At 38.9% G+C, this 24,660-nt stretch overlaps 3 protein-coding genes across 4 annotated transcripts in view; 1 reads left to right on the forward strand and 2 right to left on the reverse strand.

Moving 5' to 3' along the window:
- LOC122974254 (nectin-4-like) overlaps positions 1-5,136 on the forward strand; it is a 28,078-nt gene extending 22,942 nt beyond the window's left edge. The window contains exon 3 of the mRNA XM_044342271.1: positions 4,883-5,136. Within this exon, the coding sequence (XP_044198206.1) occupies positions 4,883-5,076 (194 nt within the window). The 3' untranslated portion in view covers positions 5,077-5,136. The remainder of the gene's footprint in view (positions 1-4,882) is intronic.
- Positions 1-14,125, reverse strand: part of LOC122974156 — a 144,319-nt gene extending 130,194 nt beyond the window's left edge. Inside the window, exon 1 of the mRNA XM_044342091.1 lies at positions 13,955-14,125. Within this exon, the coding sequence (XP_044198026.1) occupies positions 13,955-14,051 (97 nt within the window). The 5' untranslated portion in view covers positions 14,052-14,125. The remainder of the gene's footprint in view (positions 1-13,954) is intronic.
- Positions 9,208-23,975, reverse strand: LOC122974186 (low affinity immunoglobulin gamma Fc region receptor III-like). 2 transcript variants are annotated; one of them, XM_044342152.1, is made up of 6 exons: positions 23,394-23,975; positions 22,770-22,805; positions 19,251-19,514; positions 10,089-10,328; positions 9,837-10,013; positions 9,208-9,661 (listed from the first exon to the last, which is right to left on the reverse strand). In XM_044342152.1, the coding sequence occupies exons 1-6, from the start codon at positions 23,488-23,490 to the stop codon at positions 9,549-9,551; spliced, it is 927 nt and encodes a 308-aa protein (XP_044198087.1). In that variant the 5' UTR covers positions 23,491-23,975; the 3' UTR covers positions 9,208-9,548. The 2 variants fall into 2 exon arrangements, with proteins under 2 accessions (XP_044198087.1, XP_044198088.1); XM_044342153.1 differs by lacking the exons at positions 9,208-9,661; positions 9,837-10,013; positions 10,089-10,328 and adding exons at positions 17,805-18,507; positions 18,691-18,852; positions 18,928-19,164 and having other exon boundaries at positions 23,394-23,959.
- Between the last annotated feature and the right edge of the window lie 685 nt (positions 23,976-24,660).

The following is a 24,660-nucleotide window of genomic DNA, read 5'->3' on the forward strand; positions in this document are numbered from 1 at the left end:
TTTGAATTTGTTGCAGGCAGCAACTGGGAGCCAGTGGAGGGATATCAACAAGTGACGTGTGCTGTTTTGGGCTGATTGAAGAACAGACGCGCCGAGGTTTGAATGTGCATGCGAGGAGGCCTGCCAGTAAGGAGTTGCAATTATTCTACTAATGCAAGAGATAAAAACCAGTTTATTTCCAGTGAGATGTTACTGAGCTTATAGTGACTTTACTGTTTACTGTTGCTGCTCTAAAAACAATATTGTTATATTCAAAATGTGTATTGTTCACCCACCACAGTAGTTTGTTCAGTTTTGTTTAATAGCATTTCACTGTGTCATGTAAGTAATGTTATTTGTGTTCAGAGTGTGTAAGAGTGAGATTATTGCTGTGAGTCTGTAGAGATGCAGACTGGAAAGTGGGTTTTATTGTGTTTACCAGCCAATGTTAGACTGTCTACAGTAGTTTATACTGTAAACACTGTTATAACGTGATGTTTTCAGTGTGTATGATTGATTGTTTCTGTATTGTGTAGGAAATGTTCAGGTGCAGATGTAGGTATTTGTAGTGTTGTTTATGGGATGTTTGAAGTAAGTGAAGTTCATTGAGAACTCTAAAGCAGGACTGGAGGCTAAAGTTATTAAAGTTCACAGTACAGAGATAATAGAGCTAATGCAAGCTGAGTTAACACTACAATGATATGAATAACATGCTGACAACTATTTTAAATATGTTTTGCAGTTTTGCACAACACATTTATTCACAGTTAACCCCTGTGAATAAATGTGTTGCATCAGTTTGTACTCAGAGCTTCATTCTGAACTTGTAACATATAATATATTTACTGCACTACAAGGAAACAGCTCATATAAATGTGTAGACTATCCTGAACATAATCACTGATTGAATATAGACATGTTTAAATAACCACAAAGTACAAACATTACAATTGATGCTAACATGAGTTTTTAAACTCAGATATGATTTCTCTGTGCATAGATTGAAGCAATGTGATGATTTGAACATCTGTATTTACACATTTTGATCAGCTGTTATTCATTAAGGTTCACTATGTGATGGTCACCCCGGTCAAAATGTTCTATTCTGTTTTACAAGCTTCAGCATTAGAAAACATAACTGTATCAGAAGCAGTGATTGTGATTAATAATGACATCCATTTTATTTCAAAATAAAATAAAAGTAAAATAACACTTTTCACATTAAATTGATGATTATTTGTCTTGTATCAGATGTTTGAGCTTCTCACTCTGTCAGATTCTTGTATTTGTATCTCAGGTTTATTTCTTTTCTCCTGTATGTGTATTTGTTGACATTTAATTTTTCATTATTAATTATCTATACTTTTTAACATGTTTCCTGTTTTGATAAAGACTTTGTTCATAATGCAGATGAGCTGGATTCATGTTATATATTCATTTATGTTTATAACCAGACTTCCTGTTTAGTTGTTTACCTGAAGCTGAGCTGTTGAACCTGTTGATACTCGTCAGCTGTGCAGGTTTAATAAAACACACAGTGCAGAGTTCATCTAGCGCCACCATCAGATGTACACCATCTGTATATTCCCTAAAACCACTAAAATATTGCTTTACCTGACTTGTTATCAGCGTTAATGCCAATACATAACTTAACATGGACAGCAACTACTGGTTACAACCTAAAACCATATTACAAATTACATGTGAGCAAAAAATTGATGTGAAATATGTGAATTAGTAAAAGTTTCTAGCCATCAACCAAACATTTACTTTCCTCCGTCATGTCTCTGCGTATACAAACTTTCTTCCAACTTTCCGACTTGTTGTTCCAGCTTGAGGGGGTTTTCATGTGAATGTCAGAAACTCATTCTTCCAGTTACTCCAACACCACAGGAATGCCACATTTGTCCTGTTGTTTCAGGGAAAATGGTGGTTTGGGTTAAATACTGAATAAGACGACGGGTCGACGGTGTTGACTTTTTAATATTTAACCAACATCTTTCCTGAACCTTGAAGTGCTTTGAATGTCTAAACAACAATAACGACTCACACTTTAAATTCAGATTAGATGTAAATGAAAGCAGAAGCAAAGCAGACATCTGTCATTTTATAAAGAAATTGCAGGGATTTTTCAGATGTGACTGCAGTGTGTTTCTCTTTCTGTTTGGATCATGTTATTGTTTGTCTTTCCTCTCATGTCAAATACAAAGCTCAAGTTGTTTCCTGAACATGAACAGAAAGCAGCTCAGTAGAAACGCAGCCTGACAAACTGTTCATACTCTGAGTCTGTACAGTATCATTATTAGTCTCTATAGCAAACCTCTGAGTCACACATCTGTATTCATTCATCCATAATGACGCTTGCAGAGAGCAGAGAGTTAATAGGTTTGACACAGATGTTTCTATGGAGAAAAAACATTCACAATCACACTAAATCTTGTCCTTTGTTACCGAAAACATGAGAACAACCAAAATGATTACAATTAATGTTATTAATGAAAGTGAAGAACATTTTTGAATACATACAGGTTAAATTTAACTGTGTATTAAATGTGCAAAGATGTGTAACAGTTGAAATTTTTCCACTTTTGTATATTCTGTCTCGGTTTAGGAATAGTTATAAAGTTTTAGTGAAAACAAAAGTGTTTTTACTGCCCTCAAATATAGAAAATGGGTCAAATTTGACCTGAACAGTATTATACTGATAATACTTCATGCGAAAATTATGTGTAAAAACACGTAAAACAGCCAGAAAATAAAAACATACAGCTGACAGACATCAGATGACTCATGAAATTAGTTCAGATTCCACATCTGGAGCTTAAAAATGTCCAGATGTTAACCCATAGAGCACGCTAGAGACCTTCTCTAGCGTGTCTGAGACCTTCGCTGGCCATGTTGGCAGACTTTCAGTTGGCTCTTTGATTGCTTGAATGAGATGAAATAATTTAATCATGTGGCTCCTTTAGACTTTGAGTCATTTCACTGTTCCTAGGGGCATGGTCTCAGCACCCATAAGCTCTGATTGTATAATTTTTTTTATTTTGGCCTTGATGATGCGTCTGCCTCTCAAAAAAAAGAAAACTAAAAGTTGTATGCTGAACTCTGCTGGACAACACTGAAATGCAAATGTTGATTTTAATGTGACAATTTTAACAGTTATTAATGACTGTCTCAGTCTCAGTTCACTGCAAACTATAAACTACTGAGTGCATGTTATGTACTGAGTGGTGAATGAGTGAATCAGGGAGTGACTTTGAACACAGACCAGCCCACAAGCCCACTGTGTTCACTGGAATCCAAGTCCAAACCAAACGTACCACTTCTGTCAATCAAATAGCAAGCAAGCAAGCAAAGTTTATTTATATACAAACACCAGTTACAAAGTGCTTCACAGTCAAAGAAATAAAATAATAATATAAAATAATAATAAAGTAAAATCAGAATAAATAAAAAACAAAGACACCAGATAAAATATACAAAGAGAGCAGATAAAATGGACAATTAACATAAAATAGCACATACTAGCCAAATGCCTGCCTGAACAAATGGGTTTTAAGCTGCTTTTTAAAAGAGTCTACATTATCCAAGGACCTTAAGTTTGTTGGAAGACTATTCCAAAGCTTAGGGGCTGCTGACTGGAAAACATGATCCCCCCTGGTCTTAAAATGGGTATGAGATACACTTAGAAAGCCCTTGGTGGAGGACCTAAGAGCTCGACTAGTGGTGTAGGGGTGCAGAAGGTCACTAATGTACTGTGGAACCTGGCCATGTAGGGCTCTATAAGAGAGCACCAAAATTATAAATGAATTCTAAAATTTACTGGAAGCCAGTGCAGTGAGATTAAAATAGGAGTTATATGTGACCATCTGTTGGATCGTGTTAAAAGCCGAGCAGCAGCGTTTTGGACAGTTTGTAAGCATTGTATGGAAGATTTATTAAGACAGGTAAAAAGAGAGTTACAGTAGTCCAAACGTGATGAGATAAAAGCATGTATTAACATCTCCATTTCAGATCGAATGTCTACGTTTCAACACATGTAATACGTATCATTTTAACATTTCTACAAAACGTATCATCAAAATTTCAACAAAATGTATCATATCAACATTTCTAAAGTGACGTAGTTCACTTTAGAAATGATCTATATGAGCTGATCTTTCCTATTAGAAGGGGCAGGTGGATGGTTAGTAAGTTCTTAACAGCAAGTTGGAAATCAGCAGAGAACACGGTTCAAGACCACCTTGAAACCAAAGCCCGCTTCCCATTTCAATTGACAAAAGCAGGTGTTTTTAGTGTGACGTCAGGACATTTGCAGCCGTTTTTCTGGTGTGAAAACCGGGTGTTTTTAGTGAGACATCGGGCGTTTTTATTTTATTTTTATTTTATTTGAACCCAAACCATGATCTTTGTCTGACCCTAACCAAGTGGTCTTTGTGCCTAAACCTAACCAGACCTTAACCACAGCGTTGTCACACCATAAAACATCATTATTCAACGGGTAGAAATGTTAATATGCTACGTTTGTATAAATGTTGATATGATACGTATTACATGTGTTGAAATGTATATATATGCGTATATATGCGTATATATTCGTATATAAACATTTCTATGGTGTGCAGAAATGTTCAATGCCAACGTTTTGTTCTGGCGACTGGGTTGCAAAATTAGTTTACTTAAAAAATATATATACAAGTCCTGAGTGTGAAGGTGTTTCAGTTTATCTGCTCACAATAAGATTATTTCGTCACAGATCAGGTGTTTGTGTTTATAAGGGTGTTGATGGTGAGATGAGTGATGTGAACAGAGTTCAGTAGATAATGTCTGACATGAGTTTGAAGAGTTCTTCAGTCATCACCTACCTGACAGCTGATACCTCACACCTGTTTCTGCTCTGCAGGTCACACAACTGGAAACACCTGGACTGAAGGAGACAAGGATGGAGGAAAGAAGGAGACAGGAAATCTTGGACTGACAGTTGGTCTGCCTGTTGCTGCTGTGCTTTTTCTTCTTGTTTTTATGATTTATAGAAAATGTAGACAACGTCCTGACCAACCTGTTCATTACAGAGCAGCTGTCCCCCAGCAGGACTGAAATGTCTCAGATCTCTGAACTCCTGAATCTTTGTGTCCTGCAGTTTTTACAGAAAAAACATGTTCTGAACTGGAACCAGGTCTAAAAGGTTGGTTCTTTCATCAGTAAACATGTTTTTCTTGCTGTAATCATTCCTCCTGTTGAGGATGAAGGAGACAAGGATAGAAACATGAGAGGACGTGTTGGACTCATAGTTGGACTCGTAGTTGCTGCAGGTCTGATTGTTGTTGTTGGGTTTGTGATCTTTATGATCTATAAAATAAATAAGAAGAATTCATCCCTCCCTCCTGCTGAGGAAGCAGGTGACCAACAGATGTCTGAAATGTAAATATGAAATGGGCTCATCAGTGTAACACTTCTACCCATCATGTGACTCCTTTAATTGCCACCTTATCATGGTGGAGGGTTTGTGTGCTCAGAGGATCCTGGGAGCTGTGTTGTCTGGAACTTTCAGCTGCTGGTAAGTTCTCCCACAGCAGACTGGTCTCAGGTGATGAGACAGATGAAGAGCAATTCAAATGTTCAGTAGGGTTGGAAATGTAACTGTAAACACTGAACCTGTTCTGACACAAACTGAATAGTTTTCTACTGCAGCGCAAAGTGAAAAATGTTTTGTAAGAGTCACCTGCAGCTTCTCATCTATATGACTGTGACTGTTTCTGCTCTTTTCTTTCTTCTTCCTTCAGCACAGAACCGTTGAATATCTCTGCTAACTCAGTAATGCTAACACAGCTCTGCTTAAGTGTAAAACCAATTCTTATAGTTCTTCTATCAAGCTTTTCTTACTGAGCTGTGATGATTTTCGTACATTTTTCAGCAGAGTTTGAACACACTGTTTGGAAAACATATATGTGCTTGTTTTAATAAGTAAAGTATGATGTCAAGTGTTTTGCAGTATTTGCTGGATTCATGGTTATTTGCTCTTTCTGTGGAAAAGAATCTAAGAGTTGTTGACCAGGATCTGTTGCTGTTGTTCATCCTGATGTCTAATCATAGCTGGAATCACGGCAGTTCAACCAGTCACAGAGAAACTACACCTACACGAGAATTAATAAACTACACAAGATTGGTACCATGGCAACCATCCAGGTGAAAAACAGTCATGTTGTAACACAGAGGGCATAAAGAGTAACTACAGACTTCAAAAGTCAATATTCTTTTTATTTTGTTTTCTGTGAAGCATGTTGAATTGTCCTGTGTATCAAATGTGCTGGATAAATAAAGTTGCTTTTATTTATTGTACAACAAACTGCAGTTCATTGTAATAATTTCTGTGTTTTTATTTCTGGAGACACAGTGGATGTTTTATATGAAATAAATGAGAGTTGAGATGAACCTCTGACTGTGTTTCTCTATACTTACACTATATTAATATGATCCCCATCTGCTGTGGACAGAAGTCATGTAGGTTTGCACATACAAGGAATTTGCTTTAGTGTTGTAGTGCATTAAAAATATACACATAGTTAAGAAATCCTAAATAATATAAAGGAAGAATTTACAGTAGAGGAAGGAGCATCTTTGCACAGCCTGCACTAGGGGTCCTGACTGGTGTGGTAGATCCCTGCCTCTATTGATCTTGTACTGAGTGCCTGTTCTTGTGCTGCCATGATCAGTGCTTCTGTGCTGTCCCTCAGTCCAGCCTTTTCCAGCCACTGGTAGGGTTTCTTGATATCAGCCACTTCTATCTGTTGGTGGTACATGCCGTGTAGGGGCTTGTCCCTCCATGATGGTACCTCCTCCTCCTCCTCTGCATCATCGGGTTTCTGCTGCCTTAGGTATTCACTTAGCAGTTCATCTTTAGGGGCCATCTTCCTGATGTGTATATATTGTTAGGAGTAAAGGGGGCGGGGTTTATAGTTCCTCTTTCTTCCTTTCCCTTTCCTAAACTGGACTCGTTTTCATTGAGAAGATAACAAGGGGGTGTGGTTAAGCTGTGGGTTGATAAAAGGACGTCACGGTGAGGTGCGTGCGCAGCCACTGGAGTAACATGATGAGGCTCAGCTGGGAAAGCGCGAACATTGAAAGTGATACGAGTTGAGTTAAAGCCCAGCGAGTAAAACCAGTTTTGTTCTTCGGGGACCCATCCCCCAACCACCAAAAACTGAACTGAACCACCAGAAAGAGCTCGCGGCTCACGAGAGCAATGCCCAGCGCTGGCGAGGCCGAGTTGGAGGGACTTGAAATGCTAGTCGGCGTGGAAACCCGATAAGGTAACCCACCTCCAGACTGTCTGTCTCTAACATTGGAAACCAGTCCGTCTTCCTCTGTATTCTCCCACGTTCTCTCCTTTTCTACAACCTCCAGGTTAGGACTAGTATTGGTTCTTAATACTGAATCCCCTAGACTTGACTAGTCCGTAACAATATATATATATATATACACACTCACACAGCCTTACTGTGCACTTTGTTGATTGCCCCTCCCCCCCCATGTGTTGCAGGATTACAGATAAATGTAGTATTTAGTTGTAAATGTAGATGTAAAGGTAGTTGCTTATGAAACAAGATGTAATTGTACATATTGTGTTCAGGATGTTTATGAAAGATTTAGTTATTGTATACATATTTCATACTAAACACTATTTTTGTTGTTATTTAATTGACTAATTATTATTATTTCTATGTGAAAGTAATTAATGTACACACAGAGCACATCTGTTGTTGTACAAAGCTATGTGCTGCCGCCTGCTGGCTGTCTTTTATCATTTTATGGGCTGCATTTATAAAGTGCTTTCATCACTGAGTCTCTGAACACTTTATTCTTCACAAGAAACCAAGGAAACGGTTAAAATATTGACAATAAAGTAATGAAGTTACAAAAAACGGTGAAATTACCCTTTAATAGTTGTGATGTCAGGATGTGAATCTGTTATTGATCCTGAGTCAACATTGATTGAACTCTTTAATCTCTTCATAGCTACTCCACCTAATTTCAATTATTAAATATAAGTTTTTATTTCTTGAATGTCAAAAATTATATTTATATTCAAAACATGCAGGTTTTCTTACTTGCACACCTGAAGGTTTGGACATTTTCATTATGAATTAAATGTGAAGATCTGCCTTTTGACATATCCTAACAGACTTTGTGATGCATCATCCCTGTTTTCCAGTGAGCACAGTACAGGTGCAGAGCAAATGAAAAATTGTGAGGAACAGGCGTGCAAAGTGTATTTTTTATTTCTTTCATTATGTATTTGTTCATTTTTACATCAAGGTAGAAAATGAAGAAGGGCACATACCAGCATTTTTTTTATTTATTAATTAAAATAAATAAATTTAAAAAAATTATTTTATTTCTCTTTTGAGGTTGACCAGCGCCCACCAGACAAGGTGGCGCCATAGGCAGCCACCTATATGACCTATGCCTTTAGCTGACCTTGTTCAGGGGGAAAGTTTTGATCATTTATTGTTTCATATCTTTTGTGACCTAAAATTACTAATTACTCAAACTCAGTAATTCCCCATGTTTCCTTATTTTAGTAAAGAAAAAACGTTCAGACGTTTCTGAAAAACTGAAAATCTGAAAACTCAGCGCTTCTGTGAACACCTCAACACTTGAGCCTCTCTAACTTTTAAGTACTCTGTTGAGTGTTGCACTACTTTCTTGGTGTTTATCTTATTTATTGGGCAGTTGTCTACTGCCAGTTGCTTCTTACTTTAATAATTAAATAAAAAGTAATTTCTAATTGCACATGTACCTGATCAGCTATGTGAGAGTTTGTACCATGTCCCTTTGTGAGTCACTGTCCCCTAATTCTTGATTGTCTTGTCTTGACTGCCGGTCTCTCATTTACCACCATCAGCCTCCATTGACCACGGCTGGCCTCTCATTGACAATCACTGACTGAATATGTTTACTTTAATTTTCTGTCTGAATACACCTTTAGACGTCACAAAATTGGCAGCAGAATTCTCAAACAAATGATAAAATTGTAAAAAAAAAAAAAAAAAAGATTGACAGCAAGAGGAAGGATGGGAGTCCCTTACACTCACAATGGTCATTAATGAAGACTTCAGTAGCAAAATAAGTTTTAATATCCATCAGTGCTGTATCCTGAGAGAACAGAAAACACTATTTTTACCTTAATATCATTTAACTTTTCAGCTCACTGCTGCCTCTGGAGCCCCCGGTGCCAAATATCATAGAGAATGTTATTCTTTCTGTAATTGTCCTGAAGCCTCCATTACCAGTAAACCCAGTTTACACACAACTGACTGGAAAACCTCAAAGCTTTAATGGGAGGATGATGAAGTGGTGACACCTGCTAGACAGATCTTGATGATGCACTTATATGGAATGATTCAATGCAAGTGAGTCAGAATATAAATGAACATTCTGTTTATTGACATCTTTGATTTGATTCATTATTTAACATTATTAAAAACACAGAAACTGGTTTATTATTGTTGGAAGAAAAAAGCATAAAATTTCTGACTGGAACGTTTCATCAGTCACATCTGGTCAGTTCAGAAGTGATGCTCTGTGGTGACAGATGTGATGACATCATCATAGTCATCATTGAATCCCTGCTCAGCCTGGGTGGGTGTGGTCATCACCATGGAGACAGGCAGGTTATTTCCTGTAGTCAGAGCATGTCAAAAAATGTAGATAATTTATCAGCTGTTAGAGACAACTGTCAATCATCCAAACCAGAATGAACCTGATTGATTGATTGATTGATTGACTGATTGATCGACTGATTGATTGATAGTTGTTGAGTGTCTGTAAGGTGAGTGAATGATTCAGAGTGTTACCTGTGGACCTGTGTCGATATAAAGACACCATGATGAGAGTGGAGATGAAGTACGGACAGAACACCACTAAGTGGCAGACCAGTCTGACCACAAGCTGGAGGGGAGCTGAGGCAGGGGGTAGAGCTACATTTATAGGGGATGTGGCTACAGAGACAGGGGGCGAGGTTGTTGGTTTACCTGCAGAGAGAATCATACCTGGTCAGGTGAACATGTGGATGAAATAAGTGGTGAAATCAAAGGTAACTTCCTCACCTGTGACCGTGATCCAGCTGGATGGAGACTCTCCGTGACTGCTGATGTTACACTTGTAGAGGCCTTCATCAGACTTGGAAACATGGTGGATGATCATGTGACCTGCAGGCTCAGTCCTGATGAGGGAGCCATCTTTATGGAAATCAGCTGGGAGGTTGGAGGTCTTTGTTTTACAGCGCAGAGTGACATTGTCTCCCTCCATCACAGGGAAGACAGGACTCTGCAGGATCACTGATCCACCTCAACACAGAGACAAACTACAGCATTTCATCATTTACACTCAGCTTCATCAATACTAACTCCACAGTCTGATCTTACCAATGACAGTGATTTTGATGCTGCTACTGGTTGCTCCCTCTCTGGACTCACACCAGTAAACTCCACTGTCCATTGGGACGATGTCAGTGATGTTACAGGAGGAACCAGCTGATCTTCCCCAGTCAGTTCCACACTCAACACTGGTTTCTCTGCTTGTGTTCCTCCTCAGCTTCCATCCAGCAGAGCTGTCATCCTCCTCACAGCTCAGAGAGACAAACTGTCCTTCAAACATCTGAGAGCTGCTGGGACTCACAGTCAGAGAGGCTGTGAGAGAAAAAGGTTTAGAAAACACTTAATGACATCTGGAAGGAACCAAAAGACTGAAACCCAAATATGCTTCCTAATATTTGTATAAAGACTGAAGCAATCGACTTGTGTCTTGTGTCTTAACTGTCCATCTGTCCATCTGTCTCCTGTAGGCACACTTGTGATAACTTATTATTTCAGTTAAAAGCAGAGTTCTTTTCAAACTCACTCCAACAGTCAAAGGCAATAAAACCTGTCCATTCCAATGGCTCCAATCATGTGTTTGTTCATTTTATGAAGTTTATAGATTTATAAACAAAGTTCGGGAACAAAGTACAGAGTATTTAGGCACACTTTATATGTTTTTCTCCCCTTTTGTCTCAGTTTGCAAACATACAGTGACACACCGGCATCAATATCAAGTATTCTAGCTTATCCAAAGCATGGATTCAGGGTTACTTCTAAAAGCATCAGATGCAGATTTGTTTGATGTCCCAGAGTCCTCTCTCAGCATCCAATCTTTGCAGCAGCCTCAGTTGCACTGATCAGTCTCCATCACATGGGCCTCTCAGCATCCATCGTCTGTTGATGCCAGCATCATTGGGCCCTCGCCATCTTTGGCATCTTAGGGATGTCGCCCATCCCTGGCACCCATCTCCATCTTGCTCAAGATCCCAGAGCCCGCACAACAGGGGAAGTCGCCACGAGCAGCACTCTGACACACCAGGCACACTGACTGCCTCTTGGCTCCAAACATGTCCAAGTGGACAGTCGCTCGCTTGAAGCACATCCTCATTCCACCACACTGACAATAAAGTGAGACTTTTTCAATTGTACAAGACTCACTGCAGGACACCAGTCTCTCCCATTGAGCTTTCTGTGCTCCTTCATTTCTCAGCATCGCACCCGTGGCGATGCCTGTAATGTCACGGCACATCATTCCACTGCACGGGCACCACCTTTTCAGCTACCTCAGCTACTTCAGCCCTTTCTGAGGGCCAGGCTGTTTCTACCTCAGTGCAGACACTCTCTGCTCCAGAGCTGCCTTGTCCATCTATTTTTTCTCAAGCGTCACTAACTACCCTTGCACATACATCCTTCCATCCCAGCATCCTTTCCTCCTCTCTCGCTCCTACCTTTACTGTCGTCACTCGCCACCTTATACTAATACTGGCCACCTCAGCTGTTTCCAACTCGATACCAGCCACAGCAGCTGCACAGACCATACCCACAATAGTGACCCACAGCAATGCTATCAACCACCCCACACGATTTCGGCTAAGGTTTCACACATACACATGCCAGTTTCCACTTACACATGCCACAATTTACAGTCTCCCTTGTCTGACCCCAACATAGTTGACAAACTCTTACAAAAAGAAGTCAAAGACGCATTCATTATTGGCACATTTTCCAGCCTTCCTTTCCCATCTTTCATTACTAGTCCAATCAGCATAGCCATTCGCAAGTACTCTTGGAAAAGGAGATTCATTAATGACGTCTGATTGCCCCACGGTTCCACTGTCCCAAGCATCAATAGCCTGATTCCCAGCCCAGATTTTTCTATGCAGTACACCACAATCGATCACATCACTTCCCTCATCCACCTTGCAGGCCATGGAGCGTGGTTGTCCAAGGCAGACATTACCAGCATTTTCAAGGTCCTTCTCATCACCCTGACTGCTGGCATGTCTTTGGTGTCATCTGAAAGAGCACATAATATTTCGCCATGTGTCTGACCTTCGGCTGCAAGAGTAGCCCAAAAATCTTTGACGCCTTATCCGGGGCGCTCTGCTGAATCCTGATGAACTACAAACTCCTATACATCATCCATCTCCTTGATGACTTTCTCACTGTTACACCGTCATCTTTACCTCTGTCATATGGTCTTACCACTGTCCGCATTCACCAACCTTGGTGTTCCTTTCTCTCCAGAGAAGACAGAAGGCCCCAGTGCATTTCTGGAATTTCTTGGCATCACCCTCGAATCAGTTTCAGCATCTTTGCTTACAGAGAAAATCCATTGGATTTCCTTACTCATTCATAATTACCTTCTGGCTGACACATGCACAAAATGCCAACTACTCTCGCTGCTAGGCCACTTCAACTACACCATCCGTATCATCCCTCATTCCTATCAGTCACTCCTTCTTGTTGCACCTCCTTTCCATAGCCACCGCTGTCTTGTCCATTCACAACAATGTCATACTCAACAGTGCATGCAGGATGGAATTGAAACTTTGGCACCAGTTTCTCTCCTCCTGGAACTCACTCTCTTGTTTCTGGTTTCAATTAGCTCCAGCCTCCAACCCTCTTCTGACTCCAGTCCCACATCAATTTGTGTCCTCTGTGATGTGTTTGAAGCAACACCTAATATACACGTTAAGAAAAAACTTGAGGACAGAAAACTGACAAAAAGAAGTCCAGCGATTTGTTTGTGTTTATACTGAACACCTCTATCTGTAGGTAGCTTAGTAGCATCTGAACAGACCTTAAAGATGTCTCTGCTCTTTCATTCTTTATAATAAACATTTCCTGGAAAACCTTAAAATAATTTTCTCAACTCTTTTTTTACTGTAATAAACTAAGACTGTGCAGACCTTTCAGATGTAAATGTTCTGATTTTGTGCCTTCATATCATCATCAGTGTGAACTCTAAAATCTCTCTCTGTCCTCAGCTCTAACTTTCCTCTTAGGGTCTCTCAAACAGAGTCAGTGGCTTTCAGACTGTGACAGAAGAAGTTTACTAACCTTGGTTTGTTGTGCAGCACAGCAGTGAGCTCAGCACTAAAGAGAGATGAAACTCAGTTGAGGTTTGAGGTTTTACTGCAACCACACAGAACAACTCTTTACTTCAAAGGGTTTACACAAAATACAGTATCTTCCAGACTAAAGATGAGTTTATTGTGATTTTCTCAATATTAATGTGTTTGTCAACTGTATTAAGTTTAAGAACACATGTACAGCGCTTATAAATCTCTAAAACAGGGGTTAACATGACCCACAGTCAGAACAGCTACAGTTATGAGAATAAGGCCTAAGGAGGGAAAATACCAGACTTTCATTTTAGTGACAAGTTTAAGGAAACGCTGAACAAACACAGAACAGCAAAAATACATCAAATCAAACATCAAAATACACGTCAACCGTTTAACATGCAGTTTTCTCTCAGTGATCTCACTTCCTGCTTTTAAAGGTTGGATTAAAGTGATAAGTGTTTTTTTGAACATAATGAATTTTATCTGTCAGCAATGTTAGTTACATCTTACGCAAACTTGCTAAACATGACATATTGTACTCACGGAGCAGCAAGTGAAGAGATGTTTGTCTCATTGTACCTCTCGCTGATGTGACATCAAATACTTTCAATTGTTCTGTCAGGGCAGTGAAAAGCAGCATTTCCTCTATGAGGTCAGTGCAGCAGCTGTGTGGTTTGGTCTGCAGTTGACAGGAAAGTGGTTGCAAGTGTTCACAGAAATGAACAATGTTGGTGTGTGGTGATGATGATGATCAGTCTGATTGTAGAGGATCGTTTGGATGATAGTCTCTTAGTTTATAGCTCACATGTTGGTTAAATACTTAACATTAAATATAGAAAGTGGTTAATAACTACTGCATGGGAGTGAGCCTGGACCTTTTGAACACACTGATGTTATTATACCATCTTACAGACTTATATTAAGACATTCTCAGCCTGTGATGAAGATATTCTTTATTTAAACAGTTAAATCTGTGTTGAAGTTTGGATAAACTCTCCTGGGGAGATTTGTTTTTCTCTCCTTCCTGTTCTTTGCTGCTGTAATAAAAAAAACTGTCCTGCAGGGGTCAATAAAGCTGCTGCATCAGGCTGAGGTTGAATTTGTCATACAGCATATTTAGTCCAAGCAGGGAGGATGTTACAGTGGTTATGATGTAGCTGGAGATGATAACTTTTACATGCAGCAGTAAACAGAAGAGGAAGAGTTCTGAGAATCATTTGGAACATGCTTTTACTGTTTTGATGTTCATGTCAGCTGTTGAAAGGAACCTGTGTTTCTCAAGGTAAATCAAATCAGTGGAGAGCAGATAGTGTTTCATATTGTGACCAGGTTATGAGGATTTAACCATCTCAGACCGGTATTTTAACCCATACAACATGAAGGATACAGCAGAGAAAAGGTTTCCAAGGTTAAGAACAGTTATGTTTCTTAAATATAATAAGAAGACCTAATCACAATCATTACTAAAAACAAGGTACGGAACAATTATGTTGATGACAATAAAAACCAAAAAAATACAAAAGGGCACTGTGTAAAGTACTAATAGTCAGGGGGGAGGTCACTGTCTACGAAGCCAGGGAGAATTTAGGGGAGGACCCACTCAAGAGAACTGCAAAGGGGTGGTGAAATTACACACACACAAACACACAAAGCTAAAGATAAAGTGCAAGGTGCAAACACAGCAAACAACATTCAACTCTGCAATGGTTACTAGTCGTACAAGGCCTTGAACAGGCCCACGACCCTTTTCCTGGATCAAGTTCTGGGATAGAACACACAAAAAAGCATTAGGGCGGGCAGATGGTGTGAGTTGGTGAGGGCAATATGTTTTTCTTCCAAGATCGGTGCCCATTTCATTGAATTTGCTTCAAACCAGCCATCGGACCTTCTCAGCTTTATGCAAAAAGCCATCATGGCCATGCTCCAGATGATATCCCATAAGCCGTCCCAATACTGCTCCCAAGGTCTCATGGTTGTGTTTTGGAGTATTTGCTGGATTCATGGTCGGTTGTGCTTTCTGTAGAAATGAATCTAAAAGTTGTTGACCAGGATCTGTTGCTGTTGTTCATCCTGTTGTCTGATCATAGCTGGAATCAAAGCAGTTCAACCAATCACAGTGAAATTACACCTGAGATTGGTACCATGGCAACCATCCAGGTGAAACAGTCCAATGAGGCCATTCATTATCTCACAGTCCAGACAGTCTATTTTATATCCAGTGATAAATAGGATCATAAATGAGGCTTCATATCAGGCTTTGTTGACCTTTGAACATCATCCTGCTTCTGACTCACGTGTAACTAAGAGAAGAAAAGTCAAAATAGAAATTAAAATAGTAAGAGAACACGATTTTTACTATAACTGTGTGACTGATAAATGACAAATGAAAATGAAATCTTCATGGCCTCAAAAAGCCTGAGCCTGTCCCAGCAAAAAGAGACAACAAAATCTGGGGGTATTTCCATGTGGTTTGAATTTGCTGTGTGCAATTTTTACCTCTTCAGCACATGCCACTCTCTGTCTGAATCAGGAAGTGTTTCAATCCTTCCTCTTTAAATGAAACCAGCTCTGACATATGAGAACAACCTGCAGTTTGTGAAGCAATGTTGATTTTTTATATGAAATAAATGAGAGTTCAAATGCACGTCTGACTGGGTTTCTATCAGACTGAACTGAACTCATCACATTTTTAAAATATGATGCCTCATTCATGACTGTGAACAGGGTTCAGCTTCTGCTTTGTGTTTTTTGTAAATTACTCAGGAGACAAAAGTTCAGAGTGTCACATTGCTCCTGCAGAATGAGAGTCATCACTTCCACTGTGTAAGAGTATTAATACTTTATTATTTAATTACCTCGTTATTGGGGGGGGGGGGGGGGTCATTGGCGTTATAAGTAGATCAAATAAAAGGATAACAAGTCGAAATAAGCCAAATACTAGGTTTAAAACTTGAAGGGTTATTTTGGGTTTTTTCTAGGTTACCTTACTGGTCTTACATAAATTCTAAAATAATATGGCTTTATTAAAGTCACACAAAGCAGTAACAACTGTTATATTCCATCAATCATAATCCTAATCTCAGTCATCATTAGGGTCAAATCTGTATTAACATTGTCTTCAATACTGGCAACTGATAGACTTGAGTACATATGTGGTTGCCTTTCCATTTTCACAAATCTTACCGTTCATGCTTTGCAATCATTAATCTTAAATCTTCCAAACAATTTCTCTGCTCTGAGATTATAGACGTGGCTGGATGTGCCATGTCTTATTTTGTATAATTTAATATAATTAACTTTTTCATATATGCATGCAATAAGTTCATACATGCTAGAATCTCACAGCCACGTTCAGTAATTCGGGCACCATTAGTACTTCAATTCAACAACTTGCACTTAACTTGTTCACAATTATTATCATCCGCTCTGGAGTCTGGCAGCAGCGGGTTCATTAATTAAGCCACACAGGGTCTTATCTTACATCTTCACCTTAGCTATTACTTACCCTTTGTCTCAGTCTGCTTTGCACTTCAACACTTTTAAAAAAATGTTGAATTTTACGTATTCTATGTTTTTTTTTACATATTTTTGTTAACTTTATGTCTTTTCTTGATTTGCAGCACTTGGTGCAAGTTAGTTGGTCGCAAGCTGCATTATTATCATTATTATGATTATTTTTTTGTATGAAAGGTGCTATACAAATAGCATTATTATTATTATTATTATTATTATTATTATTATTATTATTACGGTGTCCTTTCAATAGCACATGGCAGTGCAGCACAATAACTAGGTGCCACTAACACCAAACTTCATTTTAACAATTTACACAGCTCAATTGACAAGTTTAAAAAAACACATATACGTGTCACCAAGCATTACGGCAGCCAAATTTAATCATGTTATCACCACAATCAGCAGCCAACACCACACCACAATCAGCTATAATAGCTAATAAGTTCATGCTAGTGGGCTAAAGGCTAATGCTAAAACAGAGATTGCAAATCACAACTGGGATTATTATTTTCATCACTATCTCACAGTTAATACAAGCAAACCTCGACTGGGCTTCAAATGATTTCCTGGACTTCTAATGAGTTGTGAGATGCGTCAAATCTTCATCTGAAAAGTAACTAAAGCTGTCAAATAAATGTAGTGGAGTAGAAAGTACAATATTTCCCTCTGAAATGTAGTGGAGTGGAAGTATAAAGTAGCATCACATGGAAATACTCAAGTAAAGTACCTCTAAATTGTACTTAAGTACAGTACTTGTACTTAGTTACTTTCCTCCACTGATCCAGAATGAGTAAAACAATGAAAAAGACTTAAACCTGCAGGAACAGCAGCTGCTGCAGTTAATGAGCAGCAGGTGGCGCTGAAAGACAGTCTGACTAACTAGACCACTGGAAAGTTTTTCTAGTTTTTGAAGGACTGAGAGTCTAATGTTTTCTTTTGACTTCAAACAAACTCATTATTCAGAAATACTTAAAGATATATACAACAGAAATAATACGATTGTTAGACAAATGAGATATAACAGAGATGTGAGAGTGAGGTGATAGAAGAGATGTATTCCATCTGTTTAAATCAGATTCCACCTCTTACTTTGCTGTTGTTTCAAAGACTACTCAGCACTGTGAATCATCATGAACTTTTTAATCCTGCAGAAAAGGTTGCACACTGGTGTAACATCAGTAATTAAACATAAAGTCATAAAATGAACAACAAAACAAATGATAGAGATAGATTAATAGATGTGACATTTCTCTGCACATTATTTCACCAGTTTTAAGAAAACAAGTTTATAACATCATGGCAGAAAATAATGACATGTTTTCTTTTAGTAAATCTGCAGCTTTAAAGTGTCTTGGTGTTCACCTTGAACCTGCGTCTTATTGGTCTGCTTTCTGTCTGCCTCTTAGACACTTTTGAAATCTGATTCTTATTTGAGCTTCACTTCAGAACGTCGACACATCTGTTCAATTCAGAAGTGATGCTCTGTGATGACAGAGGTGATGACATCATCATAGTCATCATCCAATCCCTGCTCAGCCTGGTGGGTCAGGGCATTGCCATGGAAACAAGCGGGTCATTTCCTGTAGTCAGAGCAGGTCAAAAAGAAAATGAAGATAATTTATCAACTGTTTCAACAACTTTCAATTATCCACACCAGAATGAACCTATTTGATTGATTGATTGATTGATTGATTGATTGATTGATTGATTGAGTGATTGATACTTGCTGTGTGTCTGTAAGGTGACTTGATTCAGAGTATTACCTGTGGGCCTGTGTCAATATAAAGACACCATGATGAGAGTGGAGATGAAGTATGGACAGAACACCACTAGGTGGCAGACCAGTCTGAACACAAGCTGGAGGGGTGATGAGACAAGGGGCGGGGCTGCTGAGACAGGGGGCGGGGCTGTGGTTGTAGGTTTATCTGCAGAGAGAATCTCACCTGGTCAGGTGAACATGTGGATGAAATAAGTGGTGAAATCAAAGGTAACTTCCTCACCTGTGACAGTGATCCAGCTGGATGGAGACTCTCCATGACTGCTGATGTTACACTTGTAGAGGCCTTCATCAGACTTGGAAACATTGAGGATGGTCATGTGACCTGCAGGCTCAGTCCTGATGAAGGAGCCATCTTTATGGAAACCAGCTGGGAGGTTGGAGGTCTTTGTTTTACAGTGCAGAGTGACATCGTCTCCCTCCATCACAGGGAGGGCATGACTCAGGATCACTGATCCACCTCAACACAGAGACAAACTACAGCATTTCATCATTTACACTTTCACTTACATTTTCATCAATACTAACTCCACAGTCTGATCTTACCAGTGACAGTGATGTTAATGCTGTTACTGGTTGCTCTCTCTCTGGACTCACACCAGTAAACTCCACTGTCCATTGGGACAATGTCAGTGATGTTACAGGAGGAACCAACTGATCTTCCCCAGTCAGCTCCACACTCAGCCCTGGTTTCTCTGCTTGTGTTCCTCCTCAGCATCCATCCAGCAGAGCTGTTGTTCTCCTCACAGCTCAGAGAGACAAACTGTCCTTCAAACATCTGAGAGCTGCTGGGACTCACAGTCAGAGAGGCTGTGAGGGGGAAAAGGTTTAGAAAACAGTAAATGACATCTGGAAGGAACCAGAATACACTCTGAAACCCTAATGTTTCCTAATATTTGTGTAGAGGCTGAAGCCATCGGCAGAGTTGTGTCTTAACTCTCAATCTGTTTCCAGTAGGCACATTTGTATTAACTTATTTCAGTTAAAAGCAGAGTTCATCTCAACAGTCTTAGCCAAAAGAATCTGTCCATTCTAATTGTTCCAATCATGTGTTTGTTCATTTTATTTCAGTTATGGCTGAGTCTGATAGGATGATGTTAGATTTATATTTTTATCTGTAAAAACTCTACTGACTTTGCATTTGTAGCATAGACTGTAAAAAATATGAATGTAATCACTGTTACGTCACCCATTAGTTTGTGGACTGCCATTTTGAAGCCTCGAGTTTAGTGATTTGACCCTCACCATCTTTGATTTTTGGAGCCAGAAGAGACCATATTTGGACAAGAAGGTGGAGCTGACTCTAGCGCTGCTGCTAGCTTGATTAGCATGCATGCATTTACAGTCTATGGTTAACTCTAATAATGCTAATGCTAATGCTAATGTTTGCTGGCAAAAAAAGGTCAAAACCCTTAAAACAAAACGTACTTACTAGGGGTGTGCCCGTATACAAATACATTGTTCAGTAAAGCACAAATAGTGGGGTTTTTACAAATATTTGTTTCATGCAAATATTTTAAAAATTATTTGTTTTCAGGAAGAAAAAAAACATCTCAAAAACCAGCGCACCAGTCTCTGTCCTTTGCTCCACTGTTACGTCTATCAGCAGGTCTCAATGAGGGCAGTCACATCCACCTGCTACATGATGCACATTTCCTGATATGGACATCACTCCTGGAGTTGGAGGTGTGACACATGCAAAGTGCTTCCGAGGGACTGTTGTTCCCCTTCTCCTTTGTACAGACGTCTCTTTTACAATGGTGGTCTATGGGGAAAATGCTTTTTGGGCCACAGGGGGATTTTTTGCAAGTGGTCACTAGCAAAAATTGGCTGCAAGGCTGAGCAGTGGAGCCATATCCAGTTCTTATAATACGTCGATGGTTCATACTAAGTATGACATCAAAACGAGTCTGTAGTGCATTCCAACTGCATGGTATGTGGATTTTGTGTATGCAAAAATTGCCCAGATGTATACTAGATTAACAAGAATGCAACATGAGCTTACTGGACATACTCAACTGCACAATGCATTGCGTCTCTTCAGACTACGCAATGGAGGAGATGAGCAAGGCTAAAAGCTGTTTTTCGCTGTAGGACTGTTAACATGTTACTTTATTAAGTTTTAACATTTTTTCAGGTGAGAAAGTAACTATGTAGATTCCCAATATGTGTTCAGTTTATCCAAATAACACCTGTTTATAAATCTGCTGTGACATTTTCAGAAATGTGAGGAGTTGCTGGCTGGGTGAGACTAGCCGGTCATCTCAGCTGTTCAATATCCTGGGAGAAAATGATCTGATGAACTGATCTGTGCAACTCTTTGCTGATTTACTGCTGGCTCTAATGTCTCTGCAGCATTTTGATATATGACAGCGAAAATTACAACAGCTTTTAGCCTGCTGCCGGTTGGTGCGAAATGCATTCTGGGATACTTGACTTTATACTTCAGAGTGAACAGTCTGCTGGTAATGGCATACTTAATCTTTCATTTAGTAGTGCAGTACATAGTGATTGAGTATCTAGTAGGCAGTACATTAGTATGTGATTTCAAACACAGATTCTATTTATTAACCTAGAATATGATTAGAATATCTTTTGAAAAATGGACATTGTTTATTTGGCTAAATGTTTCAGGGAAAATTGAAATTATGTTACTCATATCAAACCTGACGCTCAGGAACTTTCAGCCCATAGATTTCATACTGTTATCTTCAATTGGAAAGTGGCCTATATTCAACTAATTAACCTGATTTATCATTGTTCACTAAAAGTAGAGGTTGTGGCTAAATACTGTGTAAAATGTGTGGTCACACAGTCAGTATTCAGCTGGTTTGACCAGCCTACAATCTGTTTAACTTGTGACCATCAGTGTGAAACTGATTCAGCAACAAAATTCAGTGTTTCATCTCAAGAAAGCTATTTAAAATGCTTCATTTAAAAAAAGTGAGGAAATGTGAATGCTTCTTGTTTGTGACACCATTTCATTTACATAATGTAATACAAAAAGGACCAGACAAATATATATATATGCTTGCTCCGGCATCACACACCGACAAAAACTCTGAATAACAGTAACTGCCACAAACTGAAGCTCAGAGGGTTAAACAAGCTTCTTAGAGACGAGAGAGACGACAGAAAGATTAAAGAAAAGAGTGAAACTTAAAGTGTAAATGTGACAACTGTTGCTGACAACAAAACAGACATCGCACCTCTGGTTTAAGTTTAGGAGCAGCAGAGATACTAAACACGAGGTGATGTCTGACTTCACTCTAAATCGAGACACCACAAACCGGACACCAGTTTTTCTCTCTCAGAGAGAGAGAGAGAGAGAGAGAGAGAGAGAGAGAGAGAGAGAGAGAGAGAGAGAAAGGAGTGAGTATGTGCAGTTAACACCAACTATGTGAAGACACTAATACCTCCACTTTAATTACATGTGGCAATTTGTGGTGTTTTTTGTGTGAATTACACTGCAAAGATGCTTATTTGCATGGAAAGGGGCCAATTTTGCCCTGAATGTATGAATATTACATAATTTACATAACATGCAAATACATGCTATTTTCTTGGCAGTGCGGTTTGTGGTGAATTTCACCATTTGCGGGTGCTTTGTGAATTACTCACTATCTTTTTGTCTCATTTGCACAGGTTTACTGGCCGCAAAAGCTGTGCAATCCTTTTGTAGATTTGGCCCTTAATGTACAAGTTAAAAACAAACATGAGGACAGAAAACTGACAAAAATAACTCCAGGGATTTGTTTGTACATGTACTGAACACCTCTATCTCTTTCATTCTTTATAATAAACATTTTCTTGAAAACCTTAACTTATAGCTTAAATAACTTTCTAATCTCATGTTTTTTTTTTACTTTAATAAACTCAGACTGTCTGTAGCATTGACCTCTCAGATGTAAATGTTCTGATTTCATGCCTTCATATCATCATCAGTCTGAACTCTAAAATCTCTCCTGTCAGACTTCCTGCTCTGTACTCAGCTCTAACTTTCCTCTCAGGGTCTCTCAGAAAGAATCAGTGGCTTTCAGACTGTGATAGAAGAAGTTTACTAACCTTGGTTTGTTGTGCAGCACAGCAGTGAGCTCAGAACTAAAGAGAAATGAAATTCAGGTTGGTTTGAAGTTTTACTGCGACCACACAGAACAACTCTTTACTTCAAAGATTCCACATAAAAAACTCACAGTATCTTCCAGACTAAAGATGAGTTTATCATGATTTTCTAAATATGAATGTGTTTGTCAGCTGTGTTAAGTTTAAGAACACATGTACAGTGCAATCTCTACAACAAGGGTTATCATGACCCGCAGTCAGAACAGCTACAATTATGAGAATAAGGCCCAAGGAGGGAAAATACCAGACTTTTATTTTAGTGGAAACTTGAAGGAAACACTGAACAAACACAGAACAGCAAAAACGCATCAAATCAAACATCAAAATACACATTAACTGTTTAACTGCTCTTAAAGCATTAGTGTAAAGTGATAAATATTTTCTGAGCATAATGAATTTCATCCGTCAGTAATGTCGGTTAGATCTTATTCAATAAAATCTTATTGATCCAGATGTTTTTATTATATTTGAAGCTTTCCAGCTGTTATTATTCTGTTATTCTTCTCCAACACAGCAGACATGATAAACATGTACTTATTGAAGTTTGGACAGACAGGTTGTACTCACGGAGCAGCAAGTGAAGAGATGTTTGTCTCATTGTACCTCTCGCTGATGTGACATCAAACACTTTGAATTGTTCAGTCAGAGCAGTGAAAAGCAGCATTTCCTCTGCGAAGGTCAATGCAACAACTGTGTGGTTTGTACTGCAGAACAAACCACCACCATCATCATCAGCAGCAGCAGCAGCAAGAGCAGCAGCAGCAGCAGCAGGGACAAGATGCTGCTGTAATGTTTAGCTTTCTGAGACACCTGTTTTCTAACATCGTCTTTACGTTTTATAATCTGCACAGGAATGTAGACACACGATGAGCAAAATATAAAAACAATTTACAACTTAATTTTGCCTGGAGATAAAAGCTAATAACTGTGAACTCTCCTGGATGGTGTTCCTTAAACAGATTAAAACATTGGTTCCTATGCAGCTGTTAAGTTTGGTACTGTTAAAGGTTTCGCCATAGTCATTCACTCCAAACCTACCTCTAAAAATTGACAATTAACTAAAACATGATGGAAAATATTGTCAGTTGTCAGTAACTTTTGTGCAAGTGCAAGTTAGATCAGCAGGAAGTCTGGGCCACAAAGCGAGCTGTGGTTTCTTCACCGGATGCAGACACGCTACATCATTGATCTTTATCCGTGAAGACATGTTAAAAAATATCTTATATTGTTAGATATATTGTTAGTTCTAAGAATTATGTTGTGCAATGTGAGCAAATATTATATAGTTTGCTGATGCTGTAGATGTTAAACATATATGGATTTTGAAATGTAGATGTTTTAAGACAAATGATATAAATGTGGAGGCCAGAGAGGTATCGGGGCTTTTTCTTTTTGCTTGTTTTTCTTTTTTGCTTCCGGGCCCTTTTTGCCTGTTCGGCTTTTTCTATTTTTAGGCCTCTTTTGCTGTTTGGCCTTTACTTCGTTTTGACTCTGTTTAGCCCTAGAGAGGGTATTTTAAACAAAACAAATGATAGAGATAGATACATCAATAAATGTGAAATTTCTCTGCACATCATTTCACCAATTTTAAGAAAACAGGTTTGTAACATAACATGGCTGAAAATAATGGCATGTTTTTCTTCATAGATCTGCAGCTTTAAACAGAGACAGACAGCAGCAGAAATACAAAGATGTTTCCTGTCTTCTCTGTAACTTCAACACATTTGATGTACAAGTCAAACTAGAACATGTGGAGTTCCACAGGGAAGCGTTTCGGCTCCTCTTGCTGTTTTTCATTCATGAAGGACTTGAAATCTGAGTTGAGCTTCACTTC

The sequence above is a fragment of the Thunnus albacares genome, chromosome 22, assembly GCF_914725855.1.
Source record: "Thunnus albacares chromosome 22, fThuAlb1.1, whole genome shotgun sequence".
NCBI lineage: Eukaryota > Metazoa > Chordata > Actinopteri > Scombriformes > Scombridae > Thunnus > Thunnus albacares.

Bases quoted from the DNA above. Each gene is read 5' to 3' on its own strand.
- LOC122974186 (XM_044342152.1), bottom strand. From the start codon at position 23,490: ATGCTGCTTTTCACTGCTCTGACTGAACAATTCAAAGTGTTTGATGTC. The intron at 22,806-23,393 runs GTGAGTACAACC...ATTTCTCTTTAG, and splicing joins ATCTCTTCACTTGCTGCTCC to TTCTGAGCTCACTGCTGTGC. The intron at 10,014-10,088 runs GTGAGGAAGTTA...TTCTCTCTGCAG, and splicing joins CAGCTGGATCACGGTCACAG to GTAAACCAACAACCTCGCCC.